This window comes from Natrix helvetica (genome assembly GCF_964273705.1).
Source record: "Natrix helvetica genome assembly, chromosome: 3".
NCBI lineage: Eukaryota > Metazoa > Chordata > Lepidosauria > Squamata > Natricidae > Natrix > Natrix helvetica.
The window spans coordinates 140,692,193-140,714,586 of NC_138549.1; the positions used below are offsets into that span (position 1 = coordinate 140,692,193).

The 22,394-nt window shown below is 37.9% G+C and overlaps 1 protein-coding gene across 3 annotated transcripts; it reads left to right on the top strand.

Moving 5' to 3' along the window:
• The first annotated feature begins 1,610 nt into the window (after positions 1-1,610).
• On the top strand, positions 1,611-22,223 carry ERGIC3 (ERGIC and golgi 3). 3 transcript variants are annotated; one of them, XM_081946698.1, is made up of 14 exons: positions 1,748-1,764; positions 5,241-5,311; positions 5,394-5,525; positions 7,148-7,235; positions 8,369-8,488; positions 9,393-9,486; positions 12,224-12,389; positions 12,907-12,964; positions 17,797-17,828; positions 18,477-18,573; positions 20,256-20,320; positions 20,867-21,003; positions 21,333-21,388; positions 21,780-22,223. In XM_081946698.1, exons 3-14 carry the CDS (start codon positions 5,466-5,468, stop codon positions 21,857-21,859), a joined length of 1,053 nt encoding a protein of 350 aa, XP_081802824.1. In that variant the 5' UTR covers positions 1,748-1,764; positions 5,241-5,311; positions 5,394-5,465; the 3' UTR covers positions 21,860-22,223. The 3 variants fall into 3 exon arrangements, with proteins under 3 accessions (XP_081802823.1, XP_081802822.1, XP_081802824.1); XM_081946697.1 differs by lacking the exon at positions 5,394-5,525 and having other exon boundaries at positions 1,611-1,764; positions 8,369-8,455; XM_081946696.1 differs by lacking the exon at positions 5,394-5,525 and having other exon boundaries at positions 1,612-1,764.
• The last annotated feature ends 171 nt before the right edge of the window (positions 22,224-22,394 follow it).

A 22,394-nucleotide genomic window follows, 5' to 3' on the forward strand; every position in this document is an offset into this window, starting at 1 on the left:
AGATGCTGGGGACAAATGACCACTTTAGTGACAATGGTAAAGGCAACCATAACATGGAAGAAATCAACAGTGTACCAAAGAGACAAGTGGTTGACTGTAGTTTAGGTTAGATGGCACTTAGCATGCTATGAGGAAAAGCCGAGATTCTTTTGGATTACTAAAGGGTATTTATGACATGGCTAGATACAGGCCTTCAGAACTTCTAGTTACTAATCTGCCAGGCAAGAAAAGAAAATCCTAAATTGTTAAGGGAATTGCAGTAGAAACATGGAATGCAAGAGGCATAAACATGGAAAAGCTCAACAATGAAATATTACATTAATCAACTACATATTGACATTTTAGGCATCAGTGAATTGAGCAAACAATGGTATTGTTCTCATAGGAAGGATATAGCAAAGATAGTACTTGGGTAAAATCCCTGATTCTCTTTCAGCTAGATAAGTATCTCTTGCTATTTTCAATAACAAAAGGTAAACATAGGATAATAGTAACGAAAAAGTTCCTCTTTCCTTTTTTGCTATTTGATCATTACAACTGTGAACTTAAAATATCATAGATTACTGGCTAGCAAAGTCCCTTGTTTGTTTTTCTAAATTAAAATGTTGAAAAGCTTTAATTGCATAAAACTAAATTTATAAATTACAATTTTGCTGTTTGATCTGCATTGGGGGAATAGAGCTTATGGACATTTGTGTGTATTTATTCTCCCGTTCGTTTGTCCTATGTATGTTGCAGGGCAGATTTTGCATGGTATTTTGTAGACTCCTTGGTTTTCTAGCTGGATCTTGTCTTTGGGGTTTCTTAAGATGTTGCCTATTTTTTGGTCAGTGCCGAAGGCTGTTTTGATATTATGTTTGTGGAGAATTTTGCTGATTTTATCTGTGGTGCCTTTGATATAAGGGAGGAGGGCGATGCCGTTGTCCTGTTCTGTGTCTCAGTTTTCGGGGGGAGTCTCCCTTTGGATTAGGTTGGTTTTCTTTGGAATCCGTTGGAGATTAATATGTTTGTGAGTTTGTGTAATTCCGTTTTCAGGTAGTCTTTGTCGGCTAGGCGTTTGGTTCTGGAGATGAGGATCTTGGCTACAGAGTTGATCTGTGCAGGGTGGTGATGGGATGTATTGCTAATTTTCTGAGATTCTAGAAACTCAGCCCTTGGTTGGTTATCTCTTCATTATATTCTATGCCACCACTTTTTGCAACCAGTGGTCCATGGTTGCTTATAATATTCTCAATAATCCTTTGCTCCTCTACAATTAGAGAACTTCAGCTGCACAACACGCATCTTACTACTGGGCATTTCAGGGACTAGTTGACCACCACTATAAACGTCCCTGGGGGCTGCTTGAGAGTTGCAAATGGAAGAAGAAAAACCTTTATGCTAGTATATATCATATATAAACTGGCGGAATGATTAGAAAGAAGGTAGTTTATAACCATCCTGCAGATTCATTCGAACTCCCCCCTGCCGTTGCGCAACCCTGGACGTCAATTTATTTAAGCTCCTCAAAATTGCTCCGTTTTGGCGACGGGACGGAAACAACCCACCGAAATCAGGCTTTGAATTCTAAGGGAAAGCCACTACCTGTCGCCACCCCCCTTGATAACTAACGGAGGGCGGAGCGAGAGCCGGAAGTTCGTCGTGTCTTCTGGTTCGTGGGTGGGGGAGTGTCCATCATGGAGTCGCTCAGGAGGCTGAAGCGGTTCGATGCCTTCCCCAAGACGCTGGAAGATTTTCGGGTGAAGACCTGTGGCGGCGCTTTCGGTGAGGGACCGCCGGCTGCCCGAGGACTACAGGACTCAAGAGGGCTGCGGTTGGGAGGGAGACAAGCGGGGGCCTCTTGGAGAGATCCTTGCTAGTTGAAAGCGGTCCTAAGTTGAGGCATCTAGTGTTTGTTGCACATGCAGGCAGATAGAATCAGCGTAATGTTTCACGTGTGAACGGAAAAGAGTTTGGCGCATCTGTTATCGTTTGGTCCTGGGGATTGTTTGTGAAGTTGGACCTTTTCGCAGCTTGGTGATATTGAAAAGTATCGAGGCTGCTAAACTTAATGTGATTTTTCTTCTGGGTTGTGTTCTCATACCTAACGTTTTCTCAATGCCCGCAACAGCATCAATTACGAAGGCAGTATGTGTTGTTATGTGTGCATTGAATGTGTATGTGAGGAAATCGTTTAAAGAAAATCCAGCCTAGGCAGTTAGTGCTTCCATTTCTTTAAAAAGAAAATTAGTCTTTAAGAATGCACAGAATAGCCAGGATTGTGAAGTGATTGCTTGGTACAGCTTTGGTACCGCTTTCTGGTAAGGAACCTAAATGTATTTTTGTAGCAATCTAATGAGCTGTTGAATCTCTTGAGAAAAAAAAATCAGACTCAGTAAACCATCTTATTCCTGGTACTTTCTCCAGTCTAGAACCATATGGTAGATTGGATTTGTTTTTCACTTGGATCTTTCAGCCTTTGCCAGATGTTCTGTGTCATTTAATACTCAGTAAAAATCCAAGGAAATATGACTTCTATTGAGGACTGGTAAAAGGAGTCAAATTATCTTATAATGGCTTTCTTTATCATTGCTTATTTTATTAAAGTACAGTAATCTATGCTCTTTTAAAGTACCATAAAGATGAGACAAAGAATCAGAATTGATCTTCCAGAGATAATGAATGGATGCTTTTTGGTGATTCCATTGCTTGTTTAAAATTTAAATGTTCTGAAATATAACATCTCAAAAGTATTTTAAATCTTTTAAAATATATATGAAGCAATACATAATCTCTTTTAGGAGTATTTTTTTTTTTGCTATAAAGTGCTTGCCATAATTTGTTTTTCACTTGTATTGATCCAAGCTTTTTTCTGAGTCTTTTGCTTCCCAGGATTCAGCACTACTCCTTTAACTACGTGCTTATAGATAGGTAACAATAGTAGAAATTTTAATTAAAGCAGCTTCCTGGAATCTGAAAAAAATGAAATATATGCATTGCTTTTTAAGCATCCCTTTGAAAAGGCAAGTTGATTGTGCTGGCAATGTTCAGCTGTCCTTTGGGACCTCTTTGAGGCTCAGAACACATTCACCAGATTGCAGATCAAAAGTCAACAAGACGAAGGAAAACTTTAAAGAAAGTTTGCATCCTTCTTGGAAGAAAATAATATCAACCTTCCACGGAGAATGAACATTTTGCATGCAAAAGTCATAATAATATCTTATAAATAATCATATAAAAAGTATGTATTTTATTGTATAGCTTTAAAAAATTATGGTGAGAATAATGGGTGGTTGTTTAGTATATGAATATTTAACACTTTATTATTGAAGACAAATGAATATTACCTAATATTTCATTTTTTCACTTTTTCAAAGGTTTTGAAAACTAAGAAGGGACTTTTCCCCTGATTTTTTTATTTTGTTGGTATAGCTAGTAAAAGCATTGCACCATATTGCATCTGAATAACATAAACATGTTTGTTTTACCAAATGATCCTGCATTAGGAAGTTTCATCAGGCATTTGCTTTTCCACATGCAGCTGGAGTGCAATATATATTTCTCATGTGTTTTTGCATACATTATTTCTCTGAATATAATATTTGTATATAAAAAGTTTCATACAATAAATTAATTTCCACGAATATAGCAAAAGTCAGTCAGGTTATATGGTACTGCAGTCCAAGACTAGTTAGTTTAATTATTGCTTGGATTGGTTCATCATTCCAAATTTTAATGTTGATTCAAAATTTTATAAGAAAGCTTTCTTTAAGAGGTGTGTGTGTGTGGGGGGGGGAGATGCCAATTTGTTGTACCTAAAACAGCTGTTATGTTGTCGTAAGCCAGCTACATTTTTATGGACTAGAATTCAGGGGTGTCAAACTGGCAACCTACAGGCTGGATGCGTCACACACAGGCCACACCCACCCCAGCTCCACGAATGGAAAAAAATGAAACGTCAAGTGACAGCAATGTGACGCGGCGAGTTTGACACCCATGGACTAGATGGATACCTTTGTATTTTAAATAAAAAGATGGCGTTGAATCCTTTTCTCTCAACAAGGAGTTCCATAGAGGTTGATTGGTTTCCTGAGAAATCTTCCCATTTGATGCATTTTGATAGTGCTGGGTATTTTAACTAGAGGCACTAGATGATTTGCAAAGGGCCTAGGCAGTTCCTCCAGATGATTCCCTGCATGGTTTCTTGAGTAAGCCAAGCATGCTTCTAGTGTTGTTTTCTTAAAAAGTATATGCATTTTCATTTCCAGTCAGGGAAGCCATAGTGAGGGCCCCTGTTGGTATCCCATATGTTTATAGCACAGATAGAAATATGCAAAAATTGTTAGGGAGACGATGATGATTTGCAACCCAAAATCACCGAGAGTGAGTTAGGCAGCCATTTAATTTTTCTTGAATAAATAAAAAATTGATCAACCTTGCATGCTGCTCAACTCTCAACGATTTTGGGTGGCTCACAACAAAGAAGTTACAATACAATAAATAACATATACATGGCTGTTGTTCGGTGATAGAGCAAATGCTTTGTGATGCAGAGCACTTCAGGCTCAGTTCCTGGTCTTTCTGTAGAATGAGAAAGATCTGTTTGAAATTATAGAACAGTGATGGCGAACCTATGGCAAGCGTGCCACAAGTGGCACACGGAGCCATTTGTCAGGGCACGCGAGGCGCTGCCCTGTCAGCTGGCCAGCGCGCATGCGCACGCTGGCCAGCTGAGTTCAGCATCCGGACGGTTCCTGAAGCCTTCGGAACGCTTAAAACGACCCTCCGAGCAACCCGGAAGTCACTTCCGGTTTGCTCGGAGGGTGGTTTTAAGCGTTCCGAAGGCTTCAGGGAAGCCTCCGGACGGTCCCTGAAGCCTCCGGAGGGCCTCCGCGGGGGCAGGGGAGGCTCTTTTCGCCCTCCCCAGGCTCCTATAAAGCCTCTGGAGCCTGGGGAGGGCGAAAAAAGCATGTCAAAATGGGGGGTCGCACGTTGTGCGCGCATGCGCACTGGGGGGGTCGCGCATTGCATTATGGGTGCGGCACGCCTGCACACGACCCCCCTGCGCTTCCCCCACTTGTGGCACGCGAGCCAAAAAGGTTAGCCATTGCTGTTATAGAACAACTGTCTATTGGTATAGATGGATCATTGATCTGTCCAGTTAAATACTTTACAGCTTCTATGCTCAAATGTTAATACAATGATAAATGTATGAGCTTTAAGATAATGACAACATGTAACTTTCCTTTCTTCATATACAGTGACTGTAATCAGTGGACTCATTATGTTCTTCCTGTTCTTCTCAGAGCTCCAGTACTATCTTACAAAGGAGGTAAAAGAATCTGCTTCTTTCTTCTTGTCCTAGGATACACATTTCTGAATGTAAACATTTGATTTTCTCACATGTTCTTTAGAAGCAGATACTGCATTAGATATGACCAAATGGATTCAAAGTTCCCTGCTTGCCCTATGAAATCTAGGCAGCTATGAGCCACTTATTGTCTTTCAGGCTAATTTATCCTACAAGATGTCTCAAAAAACAAAAGGTAGATGAAATACACCATTCTGAAAGTGGAATAAAATAGTAAATTTTACTTTTATGGTCCATTTTGAGGACTTATACAAGCAGAAAGTATACATTTAATAATATATTTTAAAACATAGCTATCTATTTACATTGAAATTGGTCTATTTGTATTATACATGTTATTAAAATTAATGTAATTGAAGTCATTAACTGCTATTCTCCCATTGCATTTTTTTGGCTTACCTCTTTTGCCCTCATCTAATCAAAGGAAATATTACTTAAGGTTCCTACCTTCTTCCTTAATATGACTGTTGTGCCTCAGGAGGATTTTCCTTTTCTTTACAACCGGTGCCTTGAAAGATAAAAATGGTGTGTCTCCTATTCACTATACTGTAGTATGTTCCATCTGAATTCGTTACCTTATTGTCCTCCAGAGATATTGGGCTACAGCTCTGAGGAGTCCAAAATATTGGCTCTGCTGACTGGTCTTTATGGGACCAGTCCAAAATCAATTTCTTTGCTTTAGATTTCCAAAATCCACAACTAGGCCTCTTTAGTTTTTTGAATATAGGATGCTTAGAAGCAATCTTGTTTTCAAGCCACTGAAGCAAATTTTAAAAACTCTTGATGAATTTTTCATTTATTCATTTACTCAATTTTAATATGACAGAAAATATCAGAAATCTCTTTTGGGTCTCACCTTTATTAAATTCTCATTGTGTCTGATTTAAAATTATCCCATCAAATCAGGTGGGAGGCCATAAAGTTGGGATGGTAGGATTGTCCTCACTAAATAAAGCAGCCATGTGATATCATGCTAAGCAATGGTCTCAGTTGCCAATAGGTGAGACATTCCTTGAACACTTTTCAAGGTCCTGTATCCTGCCCCATACATCCCTTCGGCCGATTCGCTCACACAGAGAGGGACTCCTCCGGGTGCCGTCCACTAGGCTGTGCCAGCGGGCGGCGCCTAGGGCGCCTTTCTGTGATGGGCCCGACCCTCTGGAATGACCTTCCCTCCGACATTAGAATGACTACGGATCTCCGCTCCTTCTGTCAGAAACTTAAAACCCACCTATTCCAGCTAGCCGGCTTGGCCTAATTCCATCTTCCCACCTCAGTTTTATTTCTAAATTTTTTAGGGTCTGTTTTTAATGTTTTTAATTTTTATAAATTCGTACAGGGGTTGTTTAATTTGATTTTTAGCTATGTATATGATTGTTTGTATGTTTTAAAATTTATTCCTGTACACCGCCCCGAGTCCCCCCGGGGAGAGGGGGCAGTCCAGAAATTTAATAAATTAATTAAATTAATTAATTAAGGTGCAGTAGAAACTCTTTTAAAAACAACAATAAAATATAACATAAAATGGTAGCATTAAAACTCCTGGAAAAACAACCATATTTCAAGTCTGCTTCTAAACTTAAATAAAGAAGGAACTTGCTTTAAATCTAGTGGTAATTTGTTCGCTAATATGAGCCTTGTCATGGAGAAATCTGATTGGCGCTTGATGTCAAACATATCCTATTGTGTCCCATTGATTTAAGAGGGCAGTAAAATGTATGGGAAAAAGTGATTTTGTAAGTAGCGTGAGTCTAAGCTACAAATGATTTTTTGCTTGTTTATTTTCTTTATCTTTAGATTCACCCAGAATTATATGTTGATAAATCAAGGGGAGATAAGCTACGGATAAATATAGACATTGCTTTTCCACATATGCCATGTGCTTGTGAGTAAAGGGTATTGAATTTTGATTTTTAGTTAATTGAAATGATGGAAAATGGACACTCCTTGGCTTCACATAGTATTTTATAATATTTTAATTAATGTTCTAAGGAACAAGTGTCTGGAACCTCTGCAAAGTAAAGTAAGATTTTACGTAAAATTAAAAATTTTAAAGTAAGATTTTACTTAAAAGCCAGTACAGTCCTAGACTGCTTTAACAGAAGGATAAAACGAAGATCACACAAAGTGTTAGTACTACTATATAATGCCTTGTTATTACACCATACTTGCATCCAGTTTAGCTCGCCATGATTAAAAAGATTGAGACTCTAAAAAGTGCAGAGAAGAGCAACAAAGATGACTAGGAGACTGGAGATTAAAACATATGAGGAACATTTGCAGGAATTGGGTATGTCTAGTTTAACAAAAAGAAGGACTGGGGTGACATAACAGCAGTGTTCCAATATCTCAGAGGCTGCCACAAAGAAGAAAGAGTCAATCTATTTTCCTGAAACACTTGAAGGCAGCAGAACAAGAAGCAATGGATGGAAACTAATCAAGAAGAGAACCAACCTAGAACTAAGAAGAAATTTCCTAACAATTACAACAATTAATCAGTAGATAATTTGTCTCCAGGCATTGTGGGTGCTCCAAAACTGGAAGTTTTTAAGAAGAGATTGGACAGCCATTTTTCCGTAATGGTATTGGGTTTCCTGTCTGAGCGGGGGGTTGGATTAGAAGACCTCCATGGTCCCTTCCAACTCTGTTATTCTGTTAAGATGGAAGCTGATTATAAGGTAGTAGATTGAAGTGGTAAAAGGAAGTACTAAACTTAAGGGTTCAGACATAAACAACAGCTAGATATAAGTAAATGTTGTTTGACTTGTCCCATGCATCCTTTTTTAAATTTTCAGTAACATGTATTAGTATTGATTCAGAATTCTTCTCTTAGATCTTAGCTAGTATGATTATGGTTCTACATTGATTTTTGATAATCCAGTCTTCTAATTGCTATAGTTTTCAAGAAAACTTCAGTGTTCTTATTAATGGCCCAACAGATATGTTGTGTACTATGATTGTGTACTATAAGTGTCTCACAAAAATCAGTTTGGAACTGTCTGTGTTTGTTACTTACAGATTTAAGCATTGATGCAATGGATGTGGCTGGAGAGCAACAATTAGATGTTGAACATAATCTCTTCAAACAACGCTTGGATAAAGATGGCAAGCATGTGACTCCAGAAGCAGAAAGACATGGTAGAATAGATATACTGTTCCAGTGTGGGAGCAGTATTGCAGACAAGATGGTAACACTGGGTTTAGTTTCATGACATCTGATTTTCAGGGTATAAAAGTGACAGACTGGCATAAGTCTCTATTGTGGCCAGATATTCGGTACAACTAATAGAGATGGACCAATATTAAGAGCCGTGGTGGCGCAGTGATTAGAATGCAGCATTGCAGGCTAATTCTGCTGACTGCCGATTGTCAGCGGTTCGGCAGTTCGATTCTCACCGGCTCAAGGTTGACTCAGCCTTCCATCCTTTCGAGGTCGGTAAATGAGGACCCAGATTGTTGGGGGCAATATGCTGACTCTGTAGACCGCTTAGAGAGGGCTGTAAAGCACTGTGAAGCGGTATATAAGTGTTAAGTGCTATTGCTATTAATGATGTTTGAGTATGCTCTACACCAGGGGTGGCAAACTCGATTTCATTGAGGGCTGCATCATGATTGTGTTTGACCTTGGGGGTCCAGGGTAGGTGTGACCAGGGTGGGAGTGGATAGCTCAACATCACTTGTGTCGGGGGTGCCTGTGGTAGCCCCAGCACTCTGCCAACGAAAACGGGCTCTTGAGCTCCATTTTTGTCTGCCATGGCCTCCTGCAGCCCTCTGCCAGTGAAAATGGATCTCGGGAGGGCTGAGAGCTCTGTTTTCACTGGCAGAGGGTTGCAGGAGGCCGTGGCAGTTGAAAACGGAGCTTGGGAGCACTGGCAGAAGCACCGCAGGCCAGTCCTTCGCTGTTTCCCGGGTGGCATCGCGGCCCAGATCTAAGTATCCCACAGGCTAGATCCGGCCGTTGGGCCTTGAGTTTGACACCCCTGCTCTACACTGATATGCTTAGTCATACATTATTTTTACAGTTTTTATGTCTTTGTTTCAGAATTAGGAAAAGAAGAGGAACTTTTCTTTGATCCAAATTCATTAGATCCTGAACGCTGTGAAAGCTGTTATGGAGCGGAATATGAAGATATCAAGTATGTTATACTTTTCTTTCTATGACTTGGAAGCAAGAAAATTGTTTTTTTTTTGGGGGGGGGGGGCTGCAGAGCTACGTCATTTTCTGAACTTACTAAGAAGAATTAAACTTGTGGTTGTTTGTAGTTGTGTTGATAGTCTTCCATGTTTTCTTGCCTAAAACATCATATGGGTTTATTGGGCTTTTCATTATTAATAGAGGGTAGGGAATGGATTTCAGTCAACTGTTTTTCCAGTAATAGCAGAGAGATTGAATCTGAAATTAGTGGAAGTTTCAGCCACTTAATTTGGGTTTGGATTGAATTGCTGGTTTCACTCCAGGGTAAACCCTGATAAGGTCCCAAGGCAGGTAGGATTGAAAACTGTGCAATAATAGTTTTGTCTGAAACAAAGCTGTTTATTTATTTTTATTTATTTGTTTTGTCAAGTGTTTATAACATAATAGATATAAGTACGTAGAAGTTTATGAATACATGAAATGGATACCAGTAAATGGGGTTGTTAAGACAGGGGCGGTAGGCACGTTGGTGCGCTAATGCACGCCCCTTACAGACCTCTTAGGAATGGGGTGAGGTTAACAGTAGACAGTTTAAGGTTAAAGTTGTGGGGGTTTGGGGAAGAAACCACAGGTAATGCATTTCAGGCATTGACCACTCTGTTGCTGAAGTCGTATTTTTTGGAGTATAAGACGCACCAAGGTTTTGACGAGGCAAATTAAAAAAAAAGTTTTTGCACTCTGCAGACCTCCCCAAAGCGGCCCATTTTTTGTGAAAATGGGCCCATTTTTTTAAAAAGGGCATGAATAACCCTTAGGAGGCTTATAGAGTGCTCCTGGGGGCTGGGGGGGGGTGATAAAAAAACAGTGCGTTTGTCACTCATTTCTGCCCTCCCCAGCCCCCAGAAGCACTCTGCAAGGCTCCTAAAGGCTCTGCACAGCCATTTTGGTGAAGGGGGCAGGGTTTCAGGAGACCAAAAATGTATTCTGTATTCAGTGGATAAGACGTACCCAGATTTTCAGCCTCTTTTTTGAGGTAAAAAGGTGTGTCTTATACTTCGAAAAATACGGTAGTCATTGAAAGACAGAACATTGTAGTAGATAATTTTATGTACTACGCTTAGGTCAGACCAAAGGCGGTGTAGTTCTAAGTTGTCTGAGTGGAGGTCTTTTATTGCATTATTTTCTTAGGAAGCTTACTTGCAGATATTTGTAGTACCTACAAGTTGTTAATTGCAACAGTAACTTACTATATTTGTGCTGTATCCCAAATATGGTCCACTATCTCCTGTCCCTATAAGTTAGCAGATGCGAAGTCTGCTGCGTTCCTGGGAGCATGAAACATTTTTGTTTAATTCCTCATCTGGAAAACTAATAGAATCTATTCACTCTGTAGGAGCGCTTGCCATAGGATTCTAAGCTACCGTATTTTTCAGAATATAAGACGCACCCTTTTCCCTCAAAAAAGAGGCTGAAAATCTTGGTGCGTCTTATACACTGAATACAGCATTGTTTGCCTCCTGAAACCCTGGCCCTTTCACCAAAATGCTGTGTATAGCTCGTAAGAGGCTTTCGGAGTGCTCCTGGGGGCGGGGCAGGGTAAAAATGAGCAAAAAAGGTCAGTTCTTTGCTCAATTTTGCCCCCCCCCCAGCCCCCAGGAGCACCCTATAAGCTTGTTAATGTCCTTTTTTGGGGGGACAAAAAATGGGCCCGTTTTTGTGGAAAATGGGCCTTTTTTGCTTGTTTCCCCCCCCTCCCCCAGGAACACTCTACAAGCCTCCTAAGGGCCGTTTTGGGGAGGTTTGCAGAGTGCAAAACCTTTTTTTTTAAAATTTGCCTCTTCAAAACCTTGGTGCCTCTTATACTCTAAAAAAATACGGTATATTGCTCCTCAGACAATCAGCAAAGTGTGTTAAGACCTCTACTGAGCCAAGAATAATCACGAAATTCCAAACTATCCAAAGCTCTTTGTCATGCGGCTCTGCCTATAATATTTATTTGGATGCTCAGGCCCATCAATCCAAAGTCTCTGCACCATACGTTATTTCAGCATATATTTGCTCCTGCAACCTGCTTTGGAAAACAGTCGTCCATTGGTGTCATATTTTCTGTCTCCAGTCATTACCCAAGTACAGGTAGTCCTCGACTTACAACAATTCATTTAACGACCAAAGTTACATCACTGAAAAAAGTGATTTATGACTGTTTTCACACTTACGACCAGCATCCCCCTGGCCACATGATCAAAATTCAGATGCTTGGCAGTGAAGTCATATTTATGACGGTTGCAGCATCCCAGGGTCACATGATCCCCTTTAGAGACCTTCTGACAAGCAAAGTCAATAGGGAAACAAGATTCACTTAACCACTGTGGCAAGAAAGGTCATAAAATGGGGCAAAGCTCCCTTAACAAATGTCTTCACTAACAACAGAAAAGTTGGGCTCAATTGTGGTCGTAAGTTGAGGACTAACCTGTACTGTGATGGCTGTCTTAACTTTTTCTGCCTCTCCCAGTTTTCATACATTTTGGAAATGCCATGGCAGACATCTAGCAGTCTATCTATTACTTTCAGACAGGTCTTTCATACAGGACTGTGAACTTCCTGGAAAAACACACACCTGACAATCATAATGTTCAGGCTTTGTAATGCTGCTGTATGAGAGAGCAGCAAACTATAGCAAACTCCCCCCCCGCCCCCCCATTTCTAATGAATGTGTTATGTGTGTTGTTTTCTGGTAGATGCTGCAATAATTGTGATGATGTGAGGGAAGCATACAGGCGTCGAGGGTGGGCCTTCAAGAACCCAGATACTATAGAGCAATGCAAGAGAGAAGGATTTAGCGAGAAAATGCAGGAGCAAAAAAATGAGGGATGCAAAGTATATGGATTTTTAGAGGTCAATAAAGTAAGTATGGCAATTTTTATCATCGTTCCGCATTGGCATTTCACTCAGTATAAAAGGTTAATCGTGCTAAGTAGAAGTTTAGTATCCTTCTAGCAGTTCATTTAGTGACCATTCAAAGTTACAAGAGCATTTTAAAGAGTGGTTTATGACCATTTTTCACCCTTAGGATCGTTGTAGCAAACCCCCCCCATGGTCACATGATCAAAATTCAGATGCTTAGCAACTGGTCATATTTATGACGGTTGCTATGTCCCCGGGTCATGTGATAACCTGTTGCCACCTTCTGACAAGCTAAGTCAAGCCAGATTAATTTAACAACCAAGTGTGACTTGGATAGAACATCGCATATCTTTAACCATCTGTTCGGATTCCATTTCAGACAAAGGAATGTGTACTCCTTTTAAATATTCAAATAAGAGGGGTTTTCTTAATTTAAAAAGACATACTTTTCAAATCTGCTGCTGCTTTTTGGTATAGGGAACTATATAATTGAATGAAATCTCGATTTCTCTAACAGGTAGCTGGCAATTTTCACTTTGCACCAGGAAAAAGCTTTCAACAGTCTCATGTTCATGGTAAAGTAACATCTATATTGAATATCTTACAAACTTCCCTGCCTCCTCCATTAAATTTTAGGATACATTGATTGATTGATGGTGTTTAGATATTATCAGTCCAGTTACTGCACAATAGGTGTCATGAACTTTAGCAGTATAACTAATATAGCATTCCTAGAGAGTAGAATTAGCAAGAGGAAATATTTCAAAAGTACTTTTTCATGACAAGAAAAAGGTTGTAATATCCAAGGTTGTGTATGTGTGTGTGTGTGTGTGTGTGCGCGCGCGCATACACACACACAACATACACACAAATAGTTTCTTATCATTTCCTTCTGTACTGGAAATGCTATAAGTACAATTTTAAAGGCATTCAAGATGATATGATCATCTGTTTCCTGTTGCAGGACTGATTTAATAAAATATGTTTTCAACATATAAAAATAAAATATCAACATACATAACATTCAGTACACTTTAGATCAAATAAATGTTGGATATTTGAGACTGAAAAATTCAAATGCAATTTAAAGCAACAAACATTAGGTTTGTGATTTAAAGATCTTCAGATACTCAGCAATGTTATTGCAGCTGTGGCCCTGTACTACTATGCTATTTCCTTTTCTTACGTGGCACGTGAGACTTTCTACATGAACCTGTAGATCTTATTGGTTGGATTGTGAGCTAAAACTGAATAAATAACCTTACCCTCTTCAAGAGGAAGAAGGATGTTGGCTTTTGCACAAAGCTTGAAAATTTATTTGAACAAACTATGTATAATAATTTCTTGAAAGTTGAGTCAAATTCTATGTTGGCTACTCTCCATTATAGTTTTTCATTCTTGTCTGGAAAGTCTCTTTGTTAGCACTTTATTCATTTTTCTGATGTTTGACATGGTTAATTCCAATTGCCTGCAAAAGGTACAAGATCTCAGTCAAAAGTATTTAGTTCTTTCTTTGTGTTCTAAGAATTTATTTTCTAAAAAGATTTAAGTCAAAATACACTGACTAGGATAGCACCTCTGTAAATTTATTATTTATTATCTGTTACATGCAGTCCTAACTGAATTAGGTAATGTTCAAACATTTGGAAATATTCATGCATGCCGTTGAAATTAAAGTCTTGTTGATTTATTTTATTTGCTAATTCTGTGCTGTCTATAATAAAGGGGACTAATTTTTCCTGTTGAGGCTTGGTAATACTTAAGGATTTGATCAAACTGAGGATGATATTAGATATAGCATTTTTGGTTCAAGGACTTGGGAATGGGCATTATATGGCTATGATGTTCCATTAAAATATTGAGGTGGTTTTGATGACAATTCTGTTCTTAAAAAACAATTTCCCTGAACATTTAGAGGATGTACTCCTACTTATCCTTTCTAATCCATTGAACAAATCTTCTTATACAAGTTGTATATATGTATGTGAACTAGTAAGACCTCCTTCAAACTTTCTGTAGAAGATGTATAAAGGGCAGAGATAACACCATTGCAGTTAGCAAACGTGGTTTTGAAGAAGACAGGATTTATAATAAACAATGATTTAAGGTAAACTTTGTAGAAGCATCAATGTTATCAGTTATCAACTCCTCACACTGCATCATGTTCCAAGAGGAATAAATTGGAATTTTTATAAAGCTTATATATCAGAAGTAATTGATGCCTATCTTTCCTAGAATTGGCAGGTTTATCCCATAAACCTAACTCTCAATATCAAATCAAATCTTTAAAAATGAAACAAGTATTTTAATTTTTATGTTGGTATGATTGGTTTGGTAGGGTCTGGCTGTTATGCTTTGTAGGTTTTGTGTTTTTATAGTGCATTTAAAATTGAAATTGAGCTGATTTATTAGTGCATGTTTTAGTACCTTGCTGATGTTCCATGTCAGAGTGCAAGTTTAGATGCAGGTTCTGTCAGCTTGTTTATTGAAACACAATAGTGCTTTTCTTCCTTTTTTTCTTTTGATGTTGTAGTGTAAAAAAGTTATTTATTTAAAAACAAGTGGTCTGGTGTTAAAAGTCCAATGGTGATGATGTTGATGAAGTTAATTTGTACTCTTGGTGGTGGTAGTTATTGTACAGCAACAATCCATTACTTTTTATGTTTTTCTTTTGCTTTGAAAGAGAGAATTTTCTTGCATGCCCCATCTCTCCTAAGAAGCAAGGGCCGGTAATGATTACTTTAATCATTCGTAATCACCCTTCCAGACCTTTAGCATCAGCAAGATATTACTGTACTTGGCTGACCACAGAAAATCACATTAGAGTAGCGTTTTCTTCTTTCTTTTTGATGTGGGAAAGAGAAAAATTGTTTGTACTTTGTCACCAATTGACAACAGGCCTCTTAGTATAAGTAATGCCCATCAATTGCATTATTTGAGTTTTATGTGCCTCAAACCCTCAGAACATTTTAAGCTTGAAAATGATTGACAGTTTAGTGCTGAATGATGATTCATCCTTAAATTAGATGGCATGCTAACTGAGGAAGAGCCAGAGTTATTTTTGCCATTTTGCGTTTGTGATACAATTACATTAAAGCCCTTGGGATAGTTAGTTGCTGATGCTGCCATGCAGGAAAAGAACATCTGAAGCAGCAAAGAGAAAATTACAGTGGGAAACGTGGAAGGTAAGAAGCATAGCCATGGGAAAGCCGAACATAGTGAAATTACACCCCGACATTTCAGTGATTAGTGAATCAAATGGACTGAAATTGGACACTTTAAATCAGGTGGTTTTATTTATTTATTAAATCAAATGCTGCCCATTTTGCTATTTCCAAGTGGCTCTGGGCAGTTTACAATATAGTGCAATTATACTATTTAGCGTTCAGAGCACAAATAATGAAATTGTGGCTTTGTTTTCAAGTCAGGAAAAATATAGCAAAGATCATCCTTGAGTACAATGCAGCCAGTATCTAAATAATATCAATTACATTTTGCAGACAACCATTTAATATGACAGCTAGGCGGCCACTGATGCAGAAATAGGGGCTGACAGGTTTCATAGTCAAATTCCATCTGAAAATGACTGAAAATGCAAGCAAGATGTGTTGTGCTTAGACCCAGAAATGTCAGTGTTGGAAATAGTAGCTAGCCAAATATTCTCAGGACGAGAAGTGAAGCAGGAGAACTACTTTTCAGTTTTTGCCACTGCAGTGGCTTCTTCATTACACCATATTGACACAAGGAAATGGAAGAGCTCAGTTTTAACAGCAAAGATGTGTCTGGAAGCTTTGCAACAGATCATGAACTGCTCATGTGCAAGTTCTAAGTCAAGCTAACCCAGAAGAATAAGTCGAACGGTTTCCAAAATATGATCTGGAGTATATACCCACTGTTTTAAAGGAGAACATCAGGAATCACTCTGAAGTCCTGAGCCTCATTGACAGGGAACCAGAAGAAGTCTGAAATAAAATCAAGGAAATTTCCAACCTCAAACTGATATGCTGAAGAGGTGAAAGGTGGAAGGAATGTACTGAAATTCTGATATGACAAATATGTCAATATCCTAGATACCTATTTACAACAACAACAACAGTAAAAAATCTATATATAGCCAACTTGAAATGTTCCAGTGGAGCAGGGTTGCCACAAAGTAGAGGGAGTCAAGCTATTCTCCAAAGCATCTGAGGGCAAGAAAGAAGCAATGGATGGAAACTAATCAAGGAGAGAAACAATCTAGAACTAAGAAAAAATTTCCTGACAGTTAAACAATTAATCAGTGGAACAACTAGCCTCCAGAAGTTGTAAAAGGTCCAACACTGGAAGTTTTTAAGAAGAGATTGAAAAACCATTTGAAATGGTATAGGGTTTCCTGCCGAAGCAGGGGATTGGACTAGAAGACCCCCAAGGTCCCTTCCAACTGTGTAATTCTAGCATTCTGAATGGGGTTGTGTTGCCCAGTCATGAAATAGAATTTTTCTTGTTTTATGCACATTCTATTTTATAGACCATTGAAACCAGTTTCACACACATTTTAAAAATATATGTTTCAAATACCTTATACTTTGCACGGAGCTAAATACTATTTTTCAACTAAGCATGGATAGAAATTCTTGCTATAAATGGCAGACATCTATCATGGTCTCTGCATATATGTACAGTATTTATGTTTGATTCTGCATAATGTGAGAAGCAATAATTTTGAAAATCAAACAACATTATTTGTGATTTTCCAAACGTGGCTTCAGTTAGATATTACTTTTGCATTTCATCTTCCTGCTTAGTTGGATACGTTATTCTATATTGCCTTGATCAAATCCTTAAGAGTTTATGTTACAGGAATGTTTCATGAGTTTAGTTGCTAAGTGGAATGTTTAAACAATTTATATCTAAATATTCCTTTATATTTCTTTAAGACCCTTGACATTAAAGAGGAATGTTTAACCAGGTATTTGGTAGAACCTGATTAAATGACGAGCGTGCTTTCTGAAATCAGTAATTTACAGAATAATTTACAGAATAATTACAACTAAGTTGGGATAAATTCATGGATTTATTTTTCTTTTTAATTTATCCCGAATGAGTTTAGGCATCAGTGAAGACATACTTTTAACAGTAAAAAGATTGTGAAATTGCCGAGAAGACAGCTTAGGATTGTAATGGAAAATTTAAAAAGATTTATGTGTGCATTTACTACTGAGGAGCTATTTATTTAATTTACTTATTTAAATTAAATTATTTAAGTTATTTATTTAAGCTATTCCAGCTTAAGAGTGTATCATGATCTTTACTTGTAAATGCTGATTCTAAAAAATTGAACTTTTAGATTTTTTTAAAAAAATGCATACTTGTCTCATACAAAAAAGGCTTGCTCCAGTAACTTTATGCGTTGTCTGTCTTTTTGCAGTTCATGATCTTCAGAGTTATGGACTTGACAATGTAAGTTCCCTAAGAGAGCTTGTATCTGACCTTTCTATTGACATTGGAAGGGATAAGAGATCTACAAGTTGTACACATGTAGATAATTTGTCATATATTACTGTGGCATCTGAAGAGAATAACAACATTATAGCTAGGAGGAATAAAATTATTCTATTTAAAATTGTTGTAGAGTTCATTATGCAATGCAGTCATGCTTTTAAAAAAATCCCTCTCCCCTTTTGCTAGAATTGTTGTTTTCTTCGATAGAGGACATAAGCTCATTGAGCACAAACAACCTATGTCTTTCTTAACGGCTGCTGTTCCCAGGAGGGAGTACAGATGTATAATTGCCGGGGGAGAGTTGCACTGCTTTTGCCCTTGGGTAATGTACACACAGGCACAGAAAGGAAACAATATTAGCAGTTCTGACCTGGCATAAACCTGCACAGGTGTTAAACACTTGTTGTTCCAAGCCACAAAGAGGGAAGCCTGTAAAATGTATGTGTGTGCCTAGGCACTGGCTGAGAACTGATGAATAACAAGAATCATATTTCATCCATGATAAGAAATGGTACCAGCGTTGTGAATGGCCCCCAGCCTGTTCCATTCGTGCTATTTCTGCAACTCCTTGACATTTTGGGACTTTTGTTTCTTTGCTTGTTTCAGATAAACATAACACATATTATCAGGCATCTTTCATTTGGGAAGGATTATCCAGGTCTTGTGAACCCACTTGACGGAACCGTTGTCACAGCTCATCAAGGTATTGGTTTGAAGCAGACTTTCAGTCTAAACTGGTAAATAAAGGTGACAACCAGCACAACATTTGTTAAGTAAAATAGATTTGGCTAAACTAATCATTTTAATTATAAAATGGAGCTTGGTAGCTTTTCAGCAGAGCCATAGAAATGCAACTTTACCTCTGTTTTGTACTTCAGACTAAGGAATATATGCCTAATGGAACCCTATCCTTGCTTCTTTCTCCATGTTTTCATTAGCAGTGTGGATAGAGTTAGGTGCTAATTTCTTGGTCTTCTTTACAGTATCATCTTTTAATTTCTTTTAACTGCTTCAATTTGTTTGAAGGGGACAGCAACAAAAAGAGAGGAGTTTACTTTAAGGAAGGACTCCTGTCCTCAACCTCTCATTTTACTCTCTTCACATGTCAGCTTAGTTTTATTAATTGCAGATCCAAGTTGTAATAATAAAAATAATGTTATGATTGAGAGCCTGCCAAAATTCATAAAAATTCATAAAACACCACCTGTAAAATGGCTGGTGCTAATCGATTTCAAATTCTTGCTGAATCCTAAGTCATTGTTTTAAGATTCTTGAAGTTTTAAATTTTCTTGAGGTTTTCTCCACAAATCCAGCTTTTAACTTTTTGATAGTTGTGTGCGATTACAAGCCACTTCTTCTTCTGAAAAGCACTTTGAGAATTGCAAAACGACACTGTTTTGCATATCCCTAGTTTTTAGATGTCCACAGTAGGTGGCAGCACCTACAAATCTTGGCTTATCAGTGGAAAACTAAGCAAGGTCATACCTGATCAGTACTTGGGTGGGAGATTATAAATAAACTCAGGATCAGAGAGTCTTAAAACATCCAGGAAGAAAGTAGCTACATAAATATTCCCACATAATCTTCAGGAATCTATGTTAATAATTAATTCTGGAGGAAAACTTGGATTTTTCCTCGCCTCAGGCAGCAATGTAATAAGATGTGTGGTCTTTTTTGACATTGAATAGAGTTTCACAAGCTGTGTGAAGAGAATGGGAAGGTAAGATCCTAGTGGATTTCATGCCCAGATCTATTAATGCCTACCAAATTACTGGTTGAGTTCTACTGAAATCAATTTTGGTTACTTATACTTGGCACGAGCTATTCTGTGCACGAGGGAACTGGTGCTCCAACCCATAGAAAAATGTTTCTGGTTGGGTTTGAGCCCTTGTATGGAACAATGGGGGGGGGGGGGGGTTGTTCCAGATACAGTGGCCCAGAATGCATTTTCCTGTTAGAAATGGTTTGAGGAGGAAAAGGGGAAAAGTCACTCTTGGATTTCTGTGCCAATAATGTATGTCTACATCCTTGGCAGTGAGGGATTTCCTTTGGAGTGGGATGTGCAAACACTGATGGGAATTGTGGTTGTTGCAGGGAAGGAGGGAAGGAAAAGTGTTTGGTGATGGGGTGGCTGACAATATAGATGCAATGAAAACTGGGGTGATGCAAGCCAGCTTTGCTATACCCTGTAAAATCACTTTGGCATTTCTTCCAATTTTATGTCATCCTGAAATTGGAACAACCACAGTGGTTTTTTTCCCTGCTGAACCACATTTAATCCAAAACAACCCAGCAGAGTCATTAGACACCATACAGTATTTGTACTGGGTTTAAAACACAGCATATTTTCTGTTTTACCCATTATGATTTTATTTTGTCTCTTAGCTTCGATGATGTTCCAGTATTTTGTAAAAGTAGTCCCCACAGTATACATGAAAGTTGATGGTGAGGTAAGAGCTGAATAGTGTCTTTTTTTAAAACAGTTTTGTTTAAATTTGGTTAAATTCAGCATTAGATGAACAGTCTTTTATTCAGATTCTATTATTGTTCTCTCTTCCTTTTGCATATCCCCAAAAATCTGCTGTGAGAAACACAGGTGGAGAGGTTACAGGATGAAGGAGAGCTCAGATTTTCATCAGAGTCCTTTCTGGGGGGAAGTAATCTGCTATATTTAATTGGGAGTGAAGAGATAACATTCATAAATTCAAGATAGAAAATTACAAGCAATTCTATATTTTGTTATTAAGCCATGAATAGCAGGCCTAGGAGCTTCCAAAATATGAATCATAGATATTTTTGAAAGGAGAAAGTTGGATTGCAGGTCACTGTTACTATGGTTGCAGTCTCCCTGCATACATAAAAGAGAAATGAGTGACATGGACTTCAGAATGCCTCCACCTGAAGAATACGCAAAGCCATACGCAGTTAGCTGCATTTTTCTTTTCTTCAGTTTGGATGATGCCTGACCCTAATCAACTATTTTAACATTTTTGTAGATGGTGAGGACAAATCAATTTTCAGTAACAAGGCATGAAAAAATAGCGAACGGACTAATTGGAGATCAAGGCCTACCTGGTGTGTTTGTACTGTATGAGCTTTCTCCAATGATGGTGAAATTAACAGAGAAGCACAGGTGAGAGATTCTCAACATTAGCTGAGTGTGAAGCAAAACAAAAGCTCATTTCCCCCCACTCCCCAACCCGATGAAATTTCATTTAATGTGTCTATAGAAGCCACGTGAAGCGTGTGATGCATAGAAATAGATAATAAATGTCACTTTTTGAAATAGAATCAACAGATCCAGATTGGTCTGACTATGTATCAGACTTTTGTCTGCCTATAAATGTAATCATAAATGTAATTAATGAAATGGCTTTAATAAAACAATTTTCTCACCGATTTCAATTTTTGCCTTCAGAATGTAAATATATATTAATCTGAGGAATGTTTTTCCAAATCCAGGTCCTTTACACATTTTCTCACAGGCGTCTGTGCCATTATTGGAGGAGTGTTTACAGGTAACTGGATTTTTGTATTCAAAAATTTAAATACTTTTCTATTCATTTTGAATCTAAAATTAGTTTGTAAATGTTATGATCAGTACATCATACTTTCGGGGCATTTTCAAATCAAGTTCTGCTACAAGGTTTCAGAATTGCCATTATGAATGGAAGTAAAATGATAAATAGGGAAAATTTGTGAGTTGCTATTAATGATATTTGTTGTTTCTACTTACTATACAGCTTTTGAAAAAGTATAACTCCTGATTGATTCAACAAAATTAATTTGACATGGTTAAGAGTGTATTATACTGTAAGAATAGCATTTAGAAAGAATGCCAGTGGAGTGCATGGATTTTTCTTTTTTATATGAGCTAATTAAACTGACCTTCCTTTTCCTCTTTTTCAGTTGCAGGACTCATTGATTCTTTGATCTATCATTCAGCTCGAGCTATTCAAAAGAAAATTGAACTTGGAAAAACTACATAGTATCTACAAACCTTCCTAAAAGACTTGAAGAAATGAAAAATAACCCTAACATCAATGTCCAATATGAATGTGCCAAGTGAAGATAATTGGAACTTTGAGAAGAGACTGACATTCCAGTCCCTGGGACAAGGGATTAAATTTAAACATCAATGTTTGTGGCTGTTAAAACATTTCTGTTTTAATATTCACATTAATCTGTTGGCATATATTTTAAATTTCTATATTCCAAAAGAAAGTGTCATCCAGAATATAGATCACAAGAACTTCTATATGTCTAAAACTAGTTATTTCTAATTTAATTTGTATTTAGTGATACTGTAAATTGTGTGGTTGAAATAAATTCTCAGGAAAATGTTTTACTAAAGTGATGTGGTAATTTACTTTTTTAAAGCTTGTTTTTGTAGTATCAAGAGTTGTTATATCCAAAAATATTCCTTATAGCAGCCATTTTTCCCTATTCATTGTTACATAATACTTTAATTCTAACCCCAGTTTGCAATAGGTCACATGTTTGGGAAGTTATTTTCTAAACTTG

Excerpts from the sequence above, each read along its gene's own strand:
- ERGIC3 (XM_081946696.1), top strand. The coding sequence starts at position 1,677 with ATGGAGTCGCTCAGGAGGCTGAAGCGGTTCGATGCCTTCCCCAAGACG. Across the intron at positions 12,965-17,796 it reads TCAACAGTCTCATGTTCATG|TTCATGATCTTCAGAGTTAT; the intron begins GTAAAGTAACAT and ends GTCTTTTTGCAG. Across the intron at positions 17,829-18,476 it reads AGAGTTATGGACTTGACAAT|ATAAACATAACACATATTAT; the intron begins GTAAGTTCCCTA and ends TGCTTGTTTCAG.